Source organism: Micrasema longulum, unplaced genomic scaffold (assembly GCF_059751315.1).
Source record: "Micrasema longulum isolate JH-2025_06_02 unplaced genomic scaffold, ASM5975131v1 h1tg000138l, whole genome shotgun sequence".
NCBI lineage: Eukaryota > Metazoa > Arthropoda > Insecta > Trichoptera > Brachycentridae > Micrasema > Micrasema longulum.
Window position 1 is genome coordinate 643,498 of NW_028277344.1, and position 19,745 is coordinate 663,242.

At 34.8% G+C, this 19,745-nt stretch overlaps 1 protein-coding gene across 3 annotated transcripts in view; it reads left to right on the plus strand.

The window, feature by feature from the left end:
* The window catches only part of GckIII (Germinal centre kinase III), a 205,204-nt gene that overhangs the window by 162,557 nt on the left and 22,902 nt on the right, over window positions 1-19,745 (plus strand). For all 3 annotated transcript variants that reach the window (XM_088242444.1, XM_088242443.1, XM_088242442.1), the window contains exons 3-4: window positions 14,179-14,395; window positions 16,969-17,261. In XM_088242444.1, coding sequence (XP_088098570.1) covers window positions 14,179-14,395; window positions 16,969-17,261 — 510 coding nt within the window. The remainder of the gene's footprint in view (window positions 1-14,178; window positions 14,396-16,968; window positions 17,262-19,745) is intronic.

Sequence of the window (19,745 nt, forward strand, 5' to 3'; positions counted from 1 at the left end):
TGTCTTGATCATTTGAACAGTTTCCGCGGCAGTTTTACCATGTTTGACGCAAAACTTGATCGCCGTCCTCTGCTCTACTGAGCGCTGCTTTTTGACTTTTGTACAAGATCCTAAAACAACTTCCGCGGAAACGCCTGTTCTCTTTCTCTGGATGGCCGGAGGCCGGAGAAGACTGAAAGACCTAGCGTTCGTTAGCAGACTTCCTCCACTACCATTCCCAACTGATGCGTGCGCGCTCTCACGTACAGTCGCGTCAAAACAAAATCACTAACATTACTTTCCGGACACACCATGTATGTACACTTGAAACTTACATTTCATTACAACACTAAGGTGGTAATGAAAAATATTGCAGAGAACGAACTATTTTCTATTTTGGGGGGAGCCCGAAGATTTGTTGATATGGGTTCATGCTAAATCACCTACAACACAATCGCTGAACCACACAACAACCACCGCAGCAGCACATTATCCTATCAAACCATGACAAATATGAAACAAATTTACCATATTACAAAAAAAAGCTCCAAGAATAATCCCGATAAAAAAAACCAGATATACAAGGGTAAAGTCGATGTTCAAGTAATTAAAAGTACTTGCACATTGTAAACAAAGAAAACACTTCAATACAATGATATTCGTTAACAAACTTATTATCTCTCATAAAAACACATAATTTTGGAACAACTCTAGTTGATAAAGGGTTTTAAAAATGGACAATTTGAAGATATGACATAATTCATGTCGTCGTATGTGAGAAGGAACCGAGTAAACTAAAACCATCCGTCGAGCTATGTGGATGTATTATTCTTACGTTGGAAATCGTGGGACTGCTTATGCCTGAAAACTCTGTTATGTCGGTCAAAAAGGTCAGCGCTATGTCAGAATAAGGCAAATGGCGACCATAGTGACGTTACCCAAGGTTGTGGTCACTCGTGTATATTTATTCATTTCGTGTTACTCAGTGGGTAACCATCAGCGTAATTTCTACATTATGAACTATTACGCTAACGGAAGCACTGATGACTGATACTTAACCCATTTTCATAGTTTTTGTTTGTAAACAGATTCTAAACTCAAGTTTAGCTCAGACTCTGTATAATCTGTAAGTCAGGCCCTCAGTATCAAATATGGCCAAACGCTAAAAATAGTATGAAAAGCGGCCGACTGCGTATTTAATACTTAGTAAAAATACCGTTTCTTGTTATGTTAACCGTTCAGTAGGTTAATTGTTCAGTGTTAATGACACCAAATATTATCAAATAAAAATTATTTTTTGTAAATATTTCAATTAAAAAGTGCTATTACAGATTTTCGAAATCGTTTAGCCATCTTTGATAATGAGGGCCTCAAGTATGAAAGCACTTTAATTTAAAACAGATATTTTGAGCCAGATTTTATAGAAATTTCGGTAAACTTAAAAAACTTAAACTTTAGACTGACGGATCTAAAACGGATCTGGTAAATGGGTGGGAGCTTTCAAGACCGTACACATGCCCCCATTTGATACTTTGTATTTCTTAAAATGTACACGTATCTACAGTCGTTTTTAAACCTTCAGATCATTGACACAGACAAAATGCATTTCTTATTTTTCTTGTCACCCGTTATAAGTAAACTACAATAGTTTCCATGTTTTGTATTACATTTTTTCTGTTTTTTTTAGCTGCTGGAACATTTCGTTTCCTGGATATTCACATTATAATAATGTACTACAATGATTCGCTACGAGTTACTCTGTTCATCAACACCGGTTGGGCACTGTGTTCACTATTGGGCATTGCGTTAATTTTGACACAAATAAAGTATTTCACTAAAAAAAAAAAACGTAAAAATTAGTTTTCCCTCATTAATTAAAAATTTTCGTAAAATTATTGAAAAGAAAACATTTTTCTATTTACTGTGTTTGTTGATTTTTACCTAAAATATTCTTAAAACCAAACTGTTTTATTTACAGGATTAATCAAATATAGTTTTATGACATTGATGTACTGTGAACTTTTATCGCATTTTAAGTTGTCACAAGCCTGGCACAAATAGTTCCATCAGAATTTATTTTTTTACAATTTACTAACCTTGTAATAAATTGCACTGACATTTAACGTCAAATAGCGAAGGATTCGGCGACTTCGAAGCTATTAAACTTTTGACTATCGTGAAAACAGAATGACACGACAAATCGCCATTATTTTTTGCAAAATATAGGACACATTCACGGAAACTTAACAATATATGTTTTTCAAAAAGTTTTATAGCCCCAGATTTAACAAATCGCTTTTATGGAGAACGGATACAGTGAACTCCATAAAAAAATACTAAATATATGTTAAACAAAATTGTATACTTTAAAAAAAACAACCACACTTTTTAAAAATTCATCCTTTTTTATTTTCATTCATTAATTTATATATATATATTCGAGTATTTCGCTGAAACATTTCTGCATTGTGTTTTTTTGTTCTTTCTTTGAAGCTCTTTTAGTATAAACGTATACACAGATATGGGTCTAACAACTCCGTTAGCATTTTCAGTAGAGAGTTTTGACCGACATTTTGAGTGGTTTGCATTGAATAATATCGATTTAAATATGTGTATCCATCTGTTATAAAAAAAATCTTGGTGTACTTCGTGTCAATAAAATATCTCCGATATTTTATAGTTGCATTGCAATAATTTTAGTCTTGATAAATAATAATCGACAATGCGGGGGAATTGGACCTTTAACCAGTGGAGTTATGATGCTTGACTTTTTATTTATTGGTCAGTTTACTGGTTGCGCAGTGTTGCTGACCTACTTGAGATTTTTTTATTGATATTTCTCATCGTGAATTAGAGTAATTCGGACAGATTGTGGGTGCAGAGAAAACGGAGTAATTCATAGTCAAATTATAGTGTTAATATATTTTTTTACTTTAATTAAATTATGTAAATTATTTATAAGAACACTGGCGTAGAAACCGTGTTAAAACATAAATAGCTAAAAACAAGTTCTGGTCTTCTATGAGTTTGACATTACATACATTCTACATATTGTAGTATGTATTTTATTTAGATAGTTTTTCAAAATAAAAATTCAATCAACTAGTTAAACCTTAACTAATAAGTTATGTACGAAAATGTTTTTTAATAAGTTATGTAAGAGACGTTTTTATTAAATTAAATGCGTTTTTAGAAATTGAAGACTTTCATAAAACATTGTGTCCATATTAAAATTCTTATTTGAGTTTTCTTTTTTTAAGGGGATTTAGCGTCGTGCCAAAAACTGTGCATTTTAACGATCAGACGAGCCTCCTCGCAGATGCTGATGATCGAGAAAATAAATCAAGGAGGTCATCGTTTCGCCCACGCTGCAGTAACCATATCGTACCATTTACGATCGCAGTGTCACTGCCAATAGTTTGTCTCGATTAAGTATTTATTGGCATTCCTATTGCCCGCAATAATTGACGTAGCTGACGTAGATTTGTAAAAGCATAACAAAGTAGGTCTCAATCATCAAACTGAACCTGCCGAAATAACTTCTTGTATGTGTAGAGGCGCGCTGGTGTATGTTCGAATTGTTAATGAATTTCTACAGTTTATATAATCAAACTGTGATATCACATTATTAATTATACATACATAACTGGTTTGGTTTCTCGGATTAGTGCGGCTTACCAACTACTGTAAAGTTTTTTTTTTTCATTGAGTTTATCATTGCAAATCATACAAATGAAATGAAATGAAACCCAGATAATCTGATAATTTATTTTAGATGGTTTTTAAATATTTCACATATTTAAACAGCTAATACATTTTCTTCTTCTTGCGGTGCCTTGTCAGGTCCCCCCAACGTTGGCGATCACTACAGCGAAAGCATCTTGGGCCTGCTACTCTTGTATTCCTCAGCCATGACAACTGCTTATTGGATGTATTCGCCATAGTGATTCCTGAAAAAAGATGACCGGAGTGGTTTCCCGATGCTTTCTCTGGTGGATTTTTCTGTCGGGGTTGCCTTCCCTTAGCTGGTTGGTTCTGGTTTGGAGGCGCCAGAAACTCGCCTTTCATCTTCTCGTTATCTGCTGTGATCACACCAGTATGAGTGTGATCCTACTGCCCGGGGTACGCGACGTGGACGCTAACGAGTAGGACTATTCAGTAGTGTTGCCGGTGGAATGCAACTGGGCGTTCGCAGCATTTTATAGAATCACACCCTCCAGCAAGACGTGACTCACTGCGACCATACTGACAGTTTGAACCCCAATACATTCATATATGTAATGTTAAAACGGATTATTTATTAACGATACATAAAATCAAATTACTTTTAGAGTGAAATTTTACCTGTTAAAAAATCCGAAGGTAGATGATGTAGTACTCGTATTTTTTATGTGTAGTAAGATTTATCCGTGTTAAACATAAGTGAACCAAAATCGCAAAATTTAAATTGTTTTTATTTTAGTTACTCAAAGGCATGCTTCAGGTGAAAGACTTTTCAGAAATTTTCTCGTGCGTGTTCTCAACTTATTTTATCTATTAGCACGCACGTTTTATGTAGGTGCGTAATTATTATTGTATATGATACGCTAAGAAGAAAACCATCGGATATTTCCTCCTTCAAAATTATTTCCGGCACGGATGCAACAAAATATGTAATATCATAATATGTTCTAAAACACTGTTTTATTTATTTTTTATTATAAAATATATTTTTACTATCGTCCTTTTCTTCTTCTTATCACCCGGTTTGTCTCCACTGCTGGCATATTTTTCAATGTTATTCTGTACTGGGCACTCTGTTTCCACCCACGTACCACGAGTTCGACGATGTCGTCATTCAATTTTTATTATCAATAACCGAAATACTCGAAAACTGGTGGTAACGGGGACAGTTGGGGGTAAATGAGCAAGATAACGGTCTCCCAAAAGTGTTTTTCAACCTTTTTGAATACGCGACCCCCTTATTAGTAGGAAATTAGCTGGTGACCCCCCCCCCTCCCTCCCCGCCCCCAGGATTATCATAGTCATGAGCAATGCAAAAGTTAAGGTTCTGTAGTAGCGCCAGGGGTGCTATTCTGAACCGCTCTCGCGGCACGAGGATTTTTTTATCGTATTTTGTAAGTAAATACACCAACTAAAGGAATTAACACGATCCTCCTTAAACGCTCTCCTCCTTAAAAGTTATCCTCCTTAAACAGTCTCCTCAATTAGACCTAGGTCCTGGATATGGAGGCGTATCATACACCAGACCACGATGTTCATCATTAAGCAAGACCACGAAGAGAAGGTTTTGTCAACAAAAAATCATTCCCCCTTAGTCCGTCAATTTTTTCATTTACTTATCGTAATTTTTCACAATTCGTTAATTATTAATATATATTTAAAATGCCTTTTTGCTCTTCGATTAATTACTTATTAGTAATTTGTCCCTAACAACATTTTAACTTATTTTTCCAGCGACATAAATCCGCCACCCGCCACGTCAACTAACCGTATCAACTGTCAAATATTTGATATCTTTCGATAAGAAAAATAAATATCACGTTTGTGCGCTGATGTATATACAGCACAGACATACGTGTGTTGTGCAGATTACCCATATTTTACTAAAATTGTTTTATATTTATGTAATACACAATTTTACATACACAATTTTTTTAAAGCATAATTATAATTTTATGTCCAAAATTGTTAGAAAATTCCGTGTTAAGTCGGGACACTTCTATACTAAAATGATATTGCATGATTTTGCTCTATGTAGAAATCATTCTCATTTCAATGGACTCCCAAAGAAATTCATCCTAATGAATTCCGATCTGCTTGGGTTCTATTTGGATTAACCTTGTCTCATTAAATTTCAACTTTGTTTTCTTAAAATAATTTCAATAATACAAAAAGAGTATCTCATTCACAACTCGCCAGATACAATTGACTTAATAAATTAGTAAGTACAAATATTACAAAAATTCTTTTGGAGGGTAATAAATAAGTCGGAACTATTTTTGTTCTGGTTTTATATTATGCATACACATTATTTAATAATTATGTGTAGGTGCAATTTTTTGTCTCGTTTTTCATGGTATATTTTTACTTGAAATTATTTTTAAAAACATTAGATTTTAAAAAAAAACATAAATATCTAGGAATACTTTATATTAGATTCTAAAATTTATAGCCGATCAGATTTTATTACATTTTTCATACATGTACATTTTTAAAATTACGTATTCTTAAACAATCACACGATAGCGTAACTGTCTTCCCTTTAGATGCATAATTTTTTCTTTTCCTATTGTGTTGTATTCTTTGATACACGAAAAACCACATTCTGGTTTATTGATCTAATAAAGAATTACGCAACATGTTTAATCACAATTCATTTTATAAAATTATTTTTTAATTATTCTCCGAACTTCGGCACTGAGAGGATAATCAAATTATCCCCTCTAAAGTGATGTCATAATTGGATTTGCGTACACGTTTTAATCGATGTATACTGAATTGTATTACAAATGTGAAATTAGTGAATTTTTCAGTATTTGATTAAGTTGTTATGAATTATAATTGCCTAACGAGTTCCTATTATAGGAAACATGGTCGACAATAACACCAGTACGGTTGATGTTATTTTACTGGCGTTCATAATTTTAGCATAATATTAGCTTTCGACATAATTATTATTATGGCAATAAGGATTTTTTATGTGTTTTCAATGATTAAAACATACGCTTGCTATTAGCTTGATTATTCTGTTTGACGTTTTTCAAAAAATATTACCAAACTCGCTTTATATTTATATACGTATTTTTAAGATGATCATTGCTTCTTTTACTATTATACATCATGGCCTGTATTATGAAGAATATATCTGTCCATGCAAATGAAGAATGCAGTTATGTGTGTGAAATAGAACCAGAAGTCTGGACGAGTGTTCTTGACTCGATCGTGATGGTTGCTCTCAGGCAAAAATGAATCCTTATATAATCCTTCCTTAAAAAATTCCGTTGAAGATAAGTCTACGGTTGATGCGTTCATTTATCATTCTTCATGGCAGGGTGGATATAAAATATTGATTTTAAAGGTTATTTTTACTGCGAAATTTCATTGTTCCTGGCCTGGCACCTAATGCGTAAGACTAATAACGTTACCTTTATGTAACAGATGGTATAAATGCGCTGCGTTTGGTTTACCAGTACAGTGCCCTATGTACCAAAAAGCGTGGAAAAGGGATAATAAGTAATTTGCGGATGCTTGTCCACTCAATTTTTTCCTATTTATAGTTGTAATTGAAATATTAAGAAAAAAAATATTTTGTACGTTACACTTTTTGAGCTATTTGTAAAGTACCTATACTATAAAATTACTCTGTTTTATTAGTATCCGAGTCAAAGAGTTTGAATAGTCCATTTACTAAACGACATGTGCGCATTGCGTACTATTTTAATGAAAGAAATTCATATCGGGTATTTCGTTTTTAATAAAAATCCAAACTTTCGTCCCTGTGATGGCGTTAACGAATCTCTTTGTGGCGTGTACTGGAAATTTTAATAGGTATATGTACCGCGTATTTAAGTAAACTCAATACGAATTTTACTTTGCGTGACGTGGACCAGAAATGAAGGGAAATGATACAAATTTTACTTACCTGTACCAATAAAAAAAAATCTTACATTTTCTGCAAAAATACTACAAATACAAAGATACTATGGCATTGATTTATATTTCTATACCAGTGTACTCGTATATTATATTACAATATAGCTGTGAGCACAATTTTTTTTTTAATTTATTTTTCCTGTGCGTTTAAGCATCGTTTGAAGTTATTGAAGTCATCATCATTCCATGTCCGCTCCCTAGTTGGGGCATATGGTGTCCACGAAGATCCTCCAGGCATCTCTGTCGGCTGCCAGCTCCTGTCAGGTTCGCGTCTCGCAGTTCTGACATGAACTGCCGACGAACAGTCAGCAGTGGACGTCCAGGACGCCGAGAACCTGAAGCCTTGTAAAGCACGCAAGCGTGGTTAAGGTTCTCGGGAGGCATCCGCAGTACATGTCCAAGCCAACCGTATCGCCTCCGCTTGATGACAGTTGTCACCGGAGTTTTCTGCGTCCGTTCTCTTATTACTTAATTACGTTATTGAAGAGTTTACTCTAATATTAATGGCTTATAAAAGATCTCTTTGCGTCGCAACGCTGTAATTGGTTACTTAATATTTTCACTGACTAACATTGAACTACGGGTAACTCTTGTTGAGTACGAGGCATACGTTCCTGACGAAATCGTAGTCAACAAATTTCGTACTCAGTGGGGCTCACGTATATAGAAACACAAAAAAAATCAACGAGTCATTGATTGTGTAGAGAAAGGGCTATTTCAGTACTTTTAAAAGTTTTTGTGCGGGTACCGATTCCACGTCTATTTATCGCAGTTTATTTCTTCCAACTCTTCGTTGATCATTGGCTCGTCGTGGGCTTTCAATAGGCTTACAGTATCCTCAACTTCAGCACCTGCAAGGCCTCCGTATATGGCCGTACGAGTAATATCTTCGATCATGTCTTAAATATTGATCTTCCATATATTTTTTTTCAGCCGAAGAAGATTAAGATGATCTTTACTGGCTTCAAATACTGTAGCAGTCTTTTTTTCTGTGAAAATTTGTCCTTATTGCTCTTTTTAAATCAGGCCGTTTCGTCCGAATCCAATATAAAAAATGGCAGATTTTTTAAATCGTACTCGACGGGGGCGTATTCAACTTATCTTTACTCGTACTTTTATTATGACGTCTGTTTCTGACAATTTCTTCGCATTACATCAACCCCGGATTTCGGAACTCTCCAATTACCATCTTAATCTCCTCTCATGCATATTTTCAACTCCCTCGTTCGCCTTTTTATTCCATTCGGCCTTACTTATATTTGAACCAGATTTGATTTGATTCAATTTACCTGCTGGGGTGTTTACATCGTAATTATTCTGAGCTGAATTTTCATTGTTTCCTCTTTCCGAACCTTCCATGGCATCCTTGGGAATTTTAAGAATTGTTTATTTTTCTGATTACTTTTCTTTGTCTCAGTGAATATGTTTTTTTTTTTGCTAAATTCTCAATTATTTGGTGACTTTCCGTTTCACTAATTCACCCGTAATTATTTTTAATAAATTAAAATACGTCATACCCAATGTACGCAAAACAAGACCGTTACTAAGTTGCACATATTTCCTCCGGTATGCAGTTTATTTAAATTCTTATGTTTTTTGTCCTGAGAATTTTTTATAATTAAATTTGTAGAAGCAGGTATAATATTATTACCTTTGACATTGTTTTATAACTTATTTCCTCCTATTATCATATCCATATCGGCATAATACATACTCGAAAACCGTTTTAAAGACCGCGGGTCTTCCTATCGGTTTCCCTTCCTACGTGTTACTCTTTGAAAATTTCAATTTTGTGATCCGCGCATTCAATAAAATTTGACTTTTTTTGCTTTCGTTGCCTCTTTCACTGTGAGTTTGGCAAATCGTATGGAGGGCTCACGTTGGATATTGTCATTCTTCCTCATTGCCATATCGCAAACACAAATGGTAGCAAAAACTGTGTTTACTTGTGATAAATTTAGTTTAAAAAGTCTATTTTCGCAATGGTACTTTTATTAAACGGTAATTACTGATATTTTTATTATTTGGTGTTTTTACACTAGAATATTTCACAGTCCTTGGACCGGTCCCTGAAGCGTAAGACTGATCATCTTGTCTTTATGTAACAAAAATGATCAAGATACGCTGCGATTGGTGGGTGCCGAAAGGGAATGACGATGATGATTTTTATTAATTTATTCAATAAAATCAGTTTAGATTGTGATTATTATTTTTTTTAAATCACGCCCTTCGTGTATGAACTTGTAAGTCGCCAAAAGATTAATTCCATAATCATGTATTGAGCACCGCTAATTTTGAAATATTGAAGTGTAAAACATAATTCGAAACAAATATTTCACATTGACCCTAACAGTAATCGAATCGACTGAGACCTCAACCATGTTAGGAGAACGCGCCAACTACTACACTACAAGGTGGACTTGTCTCGGCTTGATTTCTTTTTTTCAATATTTTTACCTGAGAGTAGCCATCGAGTCATAATCACTCGTCCAGGATTCTGATTCTCACACAAAGAACTGTATTCTTTTTCCCCTGGACATATTACCTAAATTAAAATAATAAATCGTGTTATCTACCCCTACTGTCGTTTGGCGTGGCCGTACTGAAAATGTCATTTTTACTTGTTTTAGCAATCTCTTATTGAATCATTAACTTTAAATCTCATTGTAATAATAGTGAAGCTTGTAATTTGTATTACTGCTTATTCAATTCCTTGTTTAAACTGAGTCCTTTACACGGTAATTGCTAAAAAAAATAACACATTCTCTGTTGTGAAGTCAGTATTTACTTTTTTATGCTTTATAAAAATTCAGAAGCTCGGCATGCGTATACCTAGATAATTTATTTTTTACCAGAATTAATAGGATTTCATAACATACGATTATTCCTTATTCAAAAAGAACGCGGAAATATTACTGGCGTCATTAGATGCAATAAAAAATAGAATTCGTGTAGGTTGTGCAAACAAATTATACTGTGGTGCCTTTATTCATTTTTAGCACAACATTTCAGCAAATCGATCTTCAGTAAACAGTTTCTGTTCGTTCGACGTTTCTAGACATTTTCAGTCACGGAGCGAGCGGCTTTGGTACGCCATGTTACCGCCAACCGCTGCCGAGTGCTCGACTGTTTTTCATTTTGTGTTTTGTCACGGCAACACATTTTTTGGTCGTCTATAAAAAACGAAAACACTTAAATGAATGGCTTAATAGTATCTTTGGTGGTATTCGACAATTTTGACTTTGACATAAACGTGGGTATTGATTAGTATCTAAGTATCTACGTATACCTCGAGCGGAAGCTATTTTTATTTTTATGGTCGACATGTCACTATGTCGAGTAAACACCAGTGCCCCGATTACAATGGGAAGTTAACATTTATCTTCAATTTTATCTACAAAGTAAAATTATGTTTTCTGTATATAAAGCAGAATATTCATACATTTTTTTCCTTTAAACGTGTTCAATTATAGGTTACCGACAAAGATACTTTAAATGTTCGTGCAAATATACTCATTTTCGTACACAAATATATGTTTTTCTTGATAGACAGTCGTATATAACTCTGTTAACTTCCCATTGTAATCGGGGCCCAGATTATGTTCCGAAAACTACTACATCAATAATATTATCACATGTTTACGTATCTGTTCGAAACGTACATACTCGTAGATTATTACTAAAGCAAATCGTCGCAAAAAATGAATCATTTCGTATTTGTTATACAAATGTTATTCATCTACTACTTCCATCACACCATTTACCGCAGGGGTAGACAGAGAGGATGGACCTCCACACACGTTTATCCTGGCATACATTCCTAGCTTCTTCCACATTCATGTATATGCCCTTCGGTTTATCTTGGTCATCCTCGTCCTACGTTACCGTTCATTCTTGCCATATATATCTGTTTTACTAATATATCGTCATCCATTCGTTCTACATGACCAAACCATCTGAGAGACCTTATCTTAATCTTATCAATTATACCTGTCTCAGATTTGCACTCTCACTTTATTTCATAATTCGTAACCATGGCATACATTGATTTCCCACACATTCGTCTAAAATATCGCATTTCGACCGCGTTCACTCTGCTTTCATCCTTCCTCTGCCAGTTCCATGTTTCGCTTTCTTACATAAGTGTTGGGACTAAAACTTCGTTGAATTTGTAAATTCATTACAAATTTGGATATTTTTTATGCTTTGGAAAAGCGGACTCAAGTCCTCCCACCGTATTTAACCACACAAAAACTAGCAGCACCTTTTGAACTAATAAATTGACGTGACGCGTGTCGGTCCAAACGAACATAACGGATATATGAAAGCTGTCATTTTACTGCAAAAAACATGAATAGCCCTCATTACGTGTAACCAATATGAATTGAGATTATATTATTTAAGGCAAAAAATAGTTTTCAAATTATAGTTCGCTAAAGTAATACAATGGCCCTGTTTACTATATCAAATATGTGTTCGAAAATTCCACAATATAAAGACATCTTTATGACTAAAATATGTGCCCTAAAATTTTATCAAAATTTCTTGTACCGTACATTCACGGAGACTGGACCGCTGTGCACGTGCAAACCACGAGCCCACTGCGTGATATCGCATGATTGGCCGATTTCACACCACGGAAAAATCTACACGGCATGATAAAATACAATACGGTGGATCTATTTAATGCTTGGCAAACGCAATAACCAGTACACCGTGAGACCGACTAATATCCAGTCGATTTCGAGAGTACCTACTCGCTAAATTTAAATAATCTTTAAAATCTCTTTTGTTAAGTTTTACTATATTATTCAAATCGGGTTGTAATCCTGTGGCTAGTGTTGCGGACTCACGGATCAGAGGTCCGACGTTCGTACCCCACTCTACCCTAACTTGATTTCCATTTTCTAATCGTAAGTTATTTACAACTCGTTGAAAATGGTCAGCAAAATTGAAATGTTTGGGTAAATTATAAGAACGCTGATATATTTATTTTTTTATAAATAATATATTAACCATGGCGTTTTTATTGATATTTTTATTAATGTCGTTAACTAAGAAGTTTTATAAAAAAAAAACGAAATACATAAATACTATCAAATTTAAATGGGTAATAATAATGTCAATCCACTATAATTTTAGCGTCCTATTTTAGATTTTTATTTATATTTTTATTAAATAAGGTAAATACATGAACAGAAAATATAAAAGGAAAAATAATGAAACCCACTAAACCGCGAAACCGGCATGTCAGCAGGATTTTTATTTTTCCTTCACAAAGAGAAACGTTAGAGAAATTATATAAATTTAAAAAGTAATATAAACATTATTAAGAACTAAAAGCATACCTAATTTTCACACAAAATTTATTTATAAAAATTAAAATAGATGACATTAAATGATAATCAATATAAAGCTTTGTTACACATTAACCATTTAATTATTTTTTTCTTAAAAGCTTTGTCAACATTTTCTTTTAAAATCATCTTAGGAATCTTATTAAAAATTTTAGTAATTGTATAATGAAGTGTTCTTTGGCCATACTTGTTTACAAACCTGATGATTAAGATGATATGTGTGAAATAGGCTATTCTCCGTTGGGTATCACGCAGCTGGTTTGTTTATTTGTAAATTCTTGTAATAATGAACAGACTTTAGTTTATTTATAATGATAATTTATACTCAATTATGTATACGCGTACAGTAGGCGCAGAATAACACAAAACAGAAAAATAAAATCAACAACATTCCCTTATTCGCACCTCATGGTTCAAGGAGCACTGCATGATGGTGCATTGGTCGCATATTAGCGATCATCTATAGTATATTCGTATACGAGTATGCGGACAAGATAATTAGTCTTACAATTCACTCGCCTGTCCGGACTCTGAAATATTGCACCGAGAAACTACTAAATAAATGTTTTACGCCAACCTTTCTGAGAACGAACCCGGGACCTCAGGCATGGTAAACAAACGCGCCATGCACCGCGTTATTTAATATATGTTTTTATTTATACTCTCTGTGTTCGGGCGGATTAAGAATACAGTTCTGTGTGTGAAATATAACCAGAATCCTGGACGAGTGCTTCCGACTCGATGGTTGCTCTCATGTAAAAATCCCGAATAAAGTAACCGAGTGGAGATAAGTCCGCCTCGTAGTGTAGAGGTATGCGCGTTCGACCACCATGCTTGAAGTCCCGGGTTCGATTCCTAGGAAGGTCGACATGAAATATTAACCAAAATGGTGGTTCTAACCTGCGATATTTCATGTTCCTGGACTGACTCCGACTGAACCTTACCTTCTTGTAACGGATAATCGATATGCGCTGCATTTGGTGTACTAATGCAGTGCCCTTTGCGCCACAGGGGGCGGACGGTGGTATAAAGACTCTTAAAATGTGAATGATCGTATTTATATGTGTAAAATTTCGATAACATCAAAATTCATGTGACGCGCTTTATTTGGTTACAACTATATGATTTCTCCACCAATGTGTGCCCTTATCAGAAAATACCTAATGTTAAATCTCGTTGTCCGCAGGGTACGAAGCTATGGATCATCATGGAGTACCTGGGAGGGGGGTCGGCGCTGGACCTCATGAAGGCCGGCAGCTTCGAGGAGATGCACATCGCCGTCATCCTGCGGGAGGTTCTCAAGGGGCTCGACTACCTGCACTCGGAGAGGAAGCTGCACAGGGACATCAAGGCGGCCAACGTGCTCCTCAGCGAGATGGGCGACGTCAAGCTGGCGGATTTCGGTAAGAAGAAGAAAATCATTCCAGCGGCAAAATAAACGCTTGTTTCTTAATCTCTTTCAAGAAACGTCAAAAACATAACTTTTCCACGGAACCCCTGGAACCATCTCTCAAAAGATTTATTTCTATACGCGTATTAATGCGTATGTATACAGATATTTCCAAAATATATACATATTTATTTAGTTGTCCAAAATGCCATACTTCAAACGTTTATTATAACCGCTTACGGAATGCATAATAACACTAACATGATTAATCTATATTTTATAATTCTTCAAGACTCCCATAATACGAAATGTCATAATATATTTTTTATAACTAATTGATGTTATTTATTCTGGGGGGGTGAAATGTCGAGAATGGTATATGTAAGACTGAGACAAGCATTATCGACAAAAAGGAGTTTTACGTTGGTTTGGACATGTAGAGTGAATGGACGGCGAACGAACGTCTAAAAAGATTTACGGTGCGAATGTCGATGAATACAGAAAACGAGGAGGACCGAGAAAGACGTGCATGTCCAAATCCAACAAATATTTGAAGATGTCCAAAGTCAGGATAATCGGCGCGCGTGCATGAGAAAATGTATTCATGTAAAGGAAGCGTGGTATGTATGCAAAAACCGAGTGATATGGCGTTATATTCTCTCTGCTACCCCTACGGGGAATTGGCGTGGTGGTTTGTTTGTCATAATATAATATTTACAACTCAATATTAACATTTACACTTTTAAAACTATTGTAGTCCATAACATCCTTAATACACGATTTCTATTATTTGTTCTGTGTATTTACGGATTTAACTATAAATCTCGATATGTATGTTTTTTTATATTTATTATCCAATGTTAATAATTTCTCAAATTCTTCTATAGATTGACTTCTGACACAACCTGCTACCTTTATTGTTCAAACGTAGGCAAAATTCAGAATTTTGTCTTCTGTAAAATGATAACCTAAACCGTCCAATGACAAGTAATAAACACTTTTTATTTCTAGAATTACTTATTCCCTTTTCAAAAGTTTTTCATCGTCAGTTAAAATATTTATAAATTTTGATTAATTCGCCGCGTCTTAAATCCAGTGTATACTTGTCTACCGAGATTTGGGCAAACTAGTATTTCAAATATAAAATTAAGAATAACTTTAAATACGTTAGTATTATGCTATCCTATTAGGGGAGGTGAATGTTTAAGTCAAGCTCCCGAAAACAAGAATTAAGGCAACTGATAATAATCTGATAGAGATTAGGGATACTGGATCTATCGCATCATTTAGTGGGATGGCGATGGTTTTCGTTAAAAACAAACATTTACAAGTATAGGCAACTAGAGTAAGAACTAACATTTATTTTATTTTTATATAATATGTATTAGTAAAGTGATAACAAGGTGTTAAAATTTATCTTGGTAAAAACAAATGTAAAATAACTAAATTAACAAGAGTCAACAGGAGGAAGAGTTGAGGAAATGTGGATGTTTAAACATAGGCAGAATTGTGAATGTTACACAGTGTGAAAAGTAGCCACTTATACCAGCCAGCGATAGGTCGTAAGCCCCTTAAATGCCTTGACTGCCATATTCCCTTCTCAAAAATGTTTTCCTTCTGTTGCAACAAATTTATATCTGAATAACTCCCTAGACAGGAAATCCAGCCAGTCCGATAACAGTTGGACATACTCAAAACATTGTTGTATCTAAAAGAAATACATAACCGGCTGAGTCGGGTTGTGGTCCCGTGGCTAGCGTTGCGGACTCACGGATCAGAGGTCCGAGGTTCGAGCCCCACTCTACCCCAACTTGATTTCCATTTTCTAATAGTGAGTTATAAATGGCCACCAAAATTGAAATATTTGGGCAAATTATAAGAGCGAAAATATTTTTTTTTTTTAATAACCCTGAAGAAAAATGCAAATATAAAATATTATTAAAAAAAAAAAAGTTCAATATTAAATCATTTTCATCCCGATAAACTATCAACTAATATTGGAATCTATTGAAAAAGAGAGGAAAAACCTTTTTGAGAAGGGAATATGACAGTTTGGGCATTTACGGCTTATGACCTGTCATCGGCCGATTTAAGTGGCTACTTTACTCACTGAGTGAAATTCACCATTCTGCCTATGTTTAAACATCCTCAATTCCTTAACTCTTCCTTCTGTTGACTTTTGTGAAGTAAACGAACTGAGACCTTTATTGGTGTGGGTGAGATTTCTCTTGTTGAATTATTGCACTTACACTTGGCAACGCCCAAAAATACATAAATTGTTTTACTTTTTATTTTTTTATCAGTTAGTTAAATCGACACTTTTTAAAGTATGTTCAAATGTTTGTGGACATGGCTGGATTTCACTACCCGGGGAGTTATTAAGTTTGTCATGGGGTGCTGATACATGAATTTATTAGTGTTAATAATATAACATAATATAGTATAGACTAAAAACATTTTATTGTATAGGTATACAGATAAAAATATACATATGATTTTAATGTTTTGAAAGAATTTGTATTCAACGTTGCAACTAAAACTAAATGCAAAAAAAACTCGAAATAATGGTGGCGTTTGATTGCGCAGGCGTGGCCGGGCAGCTGACCAACACGACCAGCAAGCGCAACACGTTCGTGGGCACGCCCTTCTGGATGGCCCCGGAGGTCATCAAGCAGTCGTGCTACGACAGCAAGGCGGACATCTGGTCGCTCGGCATCACGGCCATCGAGCTGGCCAAGGGAGAACCGCCCAACTCGGAGCTGCACCCCATGCGGGTGCTGTTCCTCATACCCAAGAACAACCCACCGCAGCTGACCGGCAACTACTCGAGGCAGTTTAAGGAGTTCGTAGAGGCGTGCCTGAACAAGGATCCGGAGAATGTGAGTACCTCTTCTTATCTTTATTCGTCCCTCGTAATACCGATTAGCATAAGCGCCCTTCGCGGGTGAAGTGCTCTAACTGAAATGTTAAAGGTAAAGTAAATTCATTGCTTGTATTATAATACGTTTCTTCAGTCAGTATAATCCAATAACCCCCTTTTCTTGTTCTGTATATACATGCATAACCTAGAGAGGAGCCCTATTGACTATTGGGTATTAAGTTAGCTACAGTTCGCAGCAAAACAATGGGCTGTACGCAGGTCGAGAATTGCCAAATGGATATCAATTTGCATTGTAATTACTTTCAAATATGTAACTGTGTATTTATCATTGCAGGGTTATATTCCAATCTATTTTTCTATATTTCGCCTATATTTGTTTTATAAAACTTTTTTTATCTTTTTTTTAGCATAGTCTTTTATGAGTTATGAAAATGCCTAACGGTTTAAAAACTGCAAAATTTAGACACAGCTTGACCAGTCGAATTTTTCGCAATTTGGTAAACTTATAAATTTCTTTAAAACCACAACAAAAACGTCGCATTGAATTCGTTGCTTTTTAAAACTTACTCGAATAGTTTTCGCTTTACAAAAAAAACATCTAAAATATGTACCTTATTTATGTTCCTTGTTCCTGCATCGGTATTTTCCGTATAAAATAAAAAATGTAGCGCCTCTCGAGATAGAAATGTCGAAAATACTTACTCTGTTGTATATTCAGATTTATAACCTGAAATGCTTTGATTTATTATGTATCTATAAATTTATTTCGATATTAATGCGTACATAATAATTTTCGTTCCTTATTTTAAAATGAAACCTTTCCCTTTTACAATTCAAAGTGTTTTTATATATAAATATATATATATATATATATATATATATATATATATATATATATATACTTGTATTTAGGATTTGTACCGTGTCGCAATCGGTACTATATGCGGTTTCACAGTCTACGCTTTTATATAATTTCTTTATTATTGGGTACCAGTAGCTCAATCACAAATAACTATCGACGTGCTGATAAGCGACATGATAACAATTTCTCACCATGGTTGTTTATCGTATTTGCGATCACAATGGAACATTTGTGAACACCTTATATTAAATGTCAACATATATACGTTTCGCGACGTATAATCCTGCTGCGCAATAACATATTTCATTATCATCACCGGTGTAAATATGGAAAATATTCCAAAACTGCTATTTTTATTTATTTATTTATTATTTATCATGCTATTCATTGCATTTAGCCGGCGGCGGCGGTTGGCAAGCCAAATGTCAAGAAAAACAGTCGCCATAGTAATTTTAATTTAATTTTCACACTTTTGTATTAGATACTCCTTACTATTTTGCTAATACAATATATTGTATTGTTTTTTATAGGAAATTCCGATTTTTCGCAAAAAAACAAACCGACACGAGCGTTGACTTATGACTGCGATAACTTAAGCATGTTCATTATTGTTCGTTGTGATTGCTCAAATGCTTAGCATGTTTTTAAGCACGTCGATAGTTATTTGTGATTGAGCTACAGGTGATTTTAATCGACTCTTATCATCTCGGTTTATCTTGTTGCGACGTTTGTAAATCTCGATCGCTTCTTTTATTAATCGAGCGGTCTCCCTTAGATTACCGTCTCGAAGGAAAACTTATGCTCCATTCCTATGCGGTGTTCGGCCAAAGTCGATTTTTCGGGGTAGCTGACCCTGTTGTATGCACTCATGTGCTTCTTTACTCTCGTAAGTTTTCGGGCACTCTGCCCGATGTACGCCTTAGGACAGTTATTACAATTCAACGTGTAAATACCGTCGGTTTCGAGGGGGTCCTGGTACTTAGCTGCTTTCGGAAGATTTCATTTTTTGTAAATGTACCGATAACAGTGTAAATGTCGTAATTTTTGAAGAGTTATAGAAATTCTATCCGTAATATTTTGTACATACGGCAGGCAAGCTGTCCCATTATTGTTATCCCAGTACTGTCCTAGTACTATCCCTGGTACCGGTTCTGTTCGCGTTCGATATGGAAGCCATTCTGATCAGCATTATAAATTATTATATCCACACAAATGACGTCAACGTGATCAAAATGATTTGAAACGCCGGAAAAGAGTGCAAACTACATACGGCAGAATAACAATAAAAAGTTCATTGTGCATATGTGCATCATCTGAACGGCCGGCCGTGAGAATATAAGAAATTTGTACCGCAACTAAATCGATTGTTGCAATTTATTTTTGAAATGCTAGTCAACACTGTAGTGTTATTTTTATACTGTCAAAATGTCCCTCCCATACTCGCACTTAACAGTCATAAAGAACTGCATTGGTATGCAAATTATTGAAGTACATAATTATGTATATCTTAATCATGACTAAAAAAACTGTTTTAAAAAAAAACTGGACAAAATCTGTTTTTAAAAATACGCTAGATAATATAATATTATTTACCAAGAAAAAATTTAGATCTTACTGGTG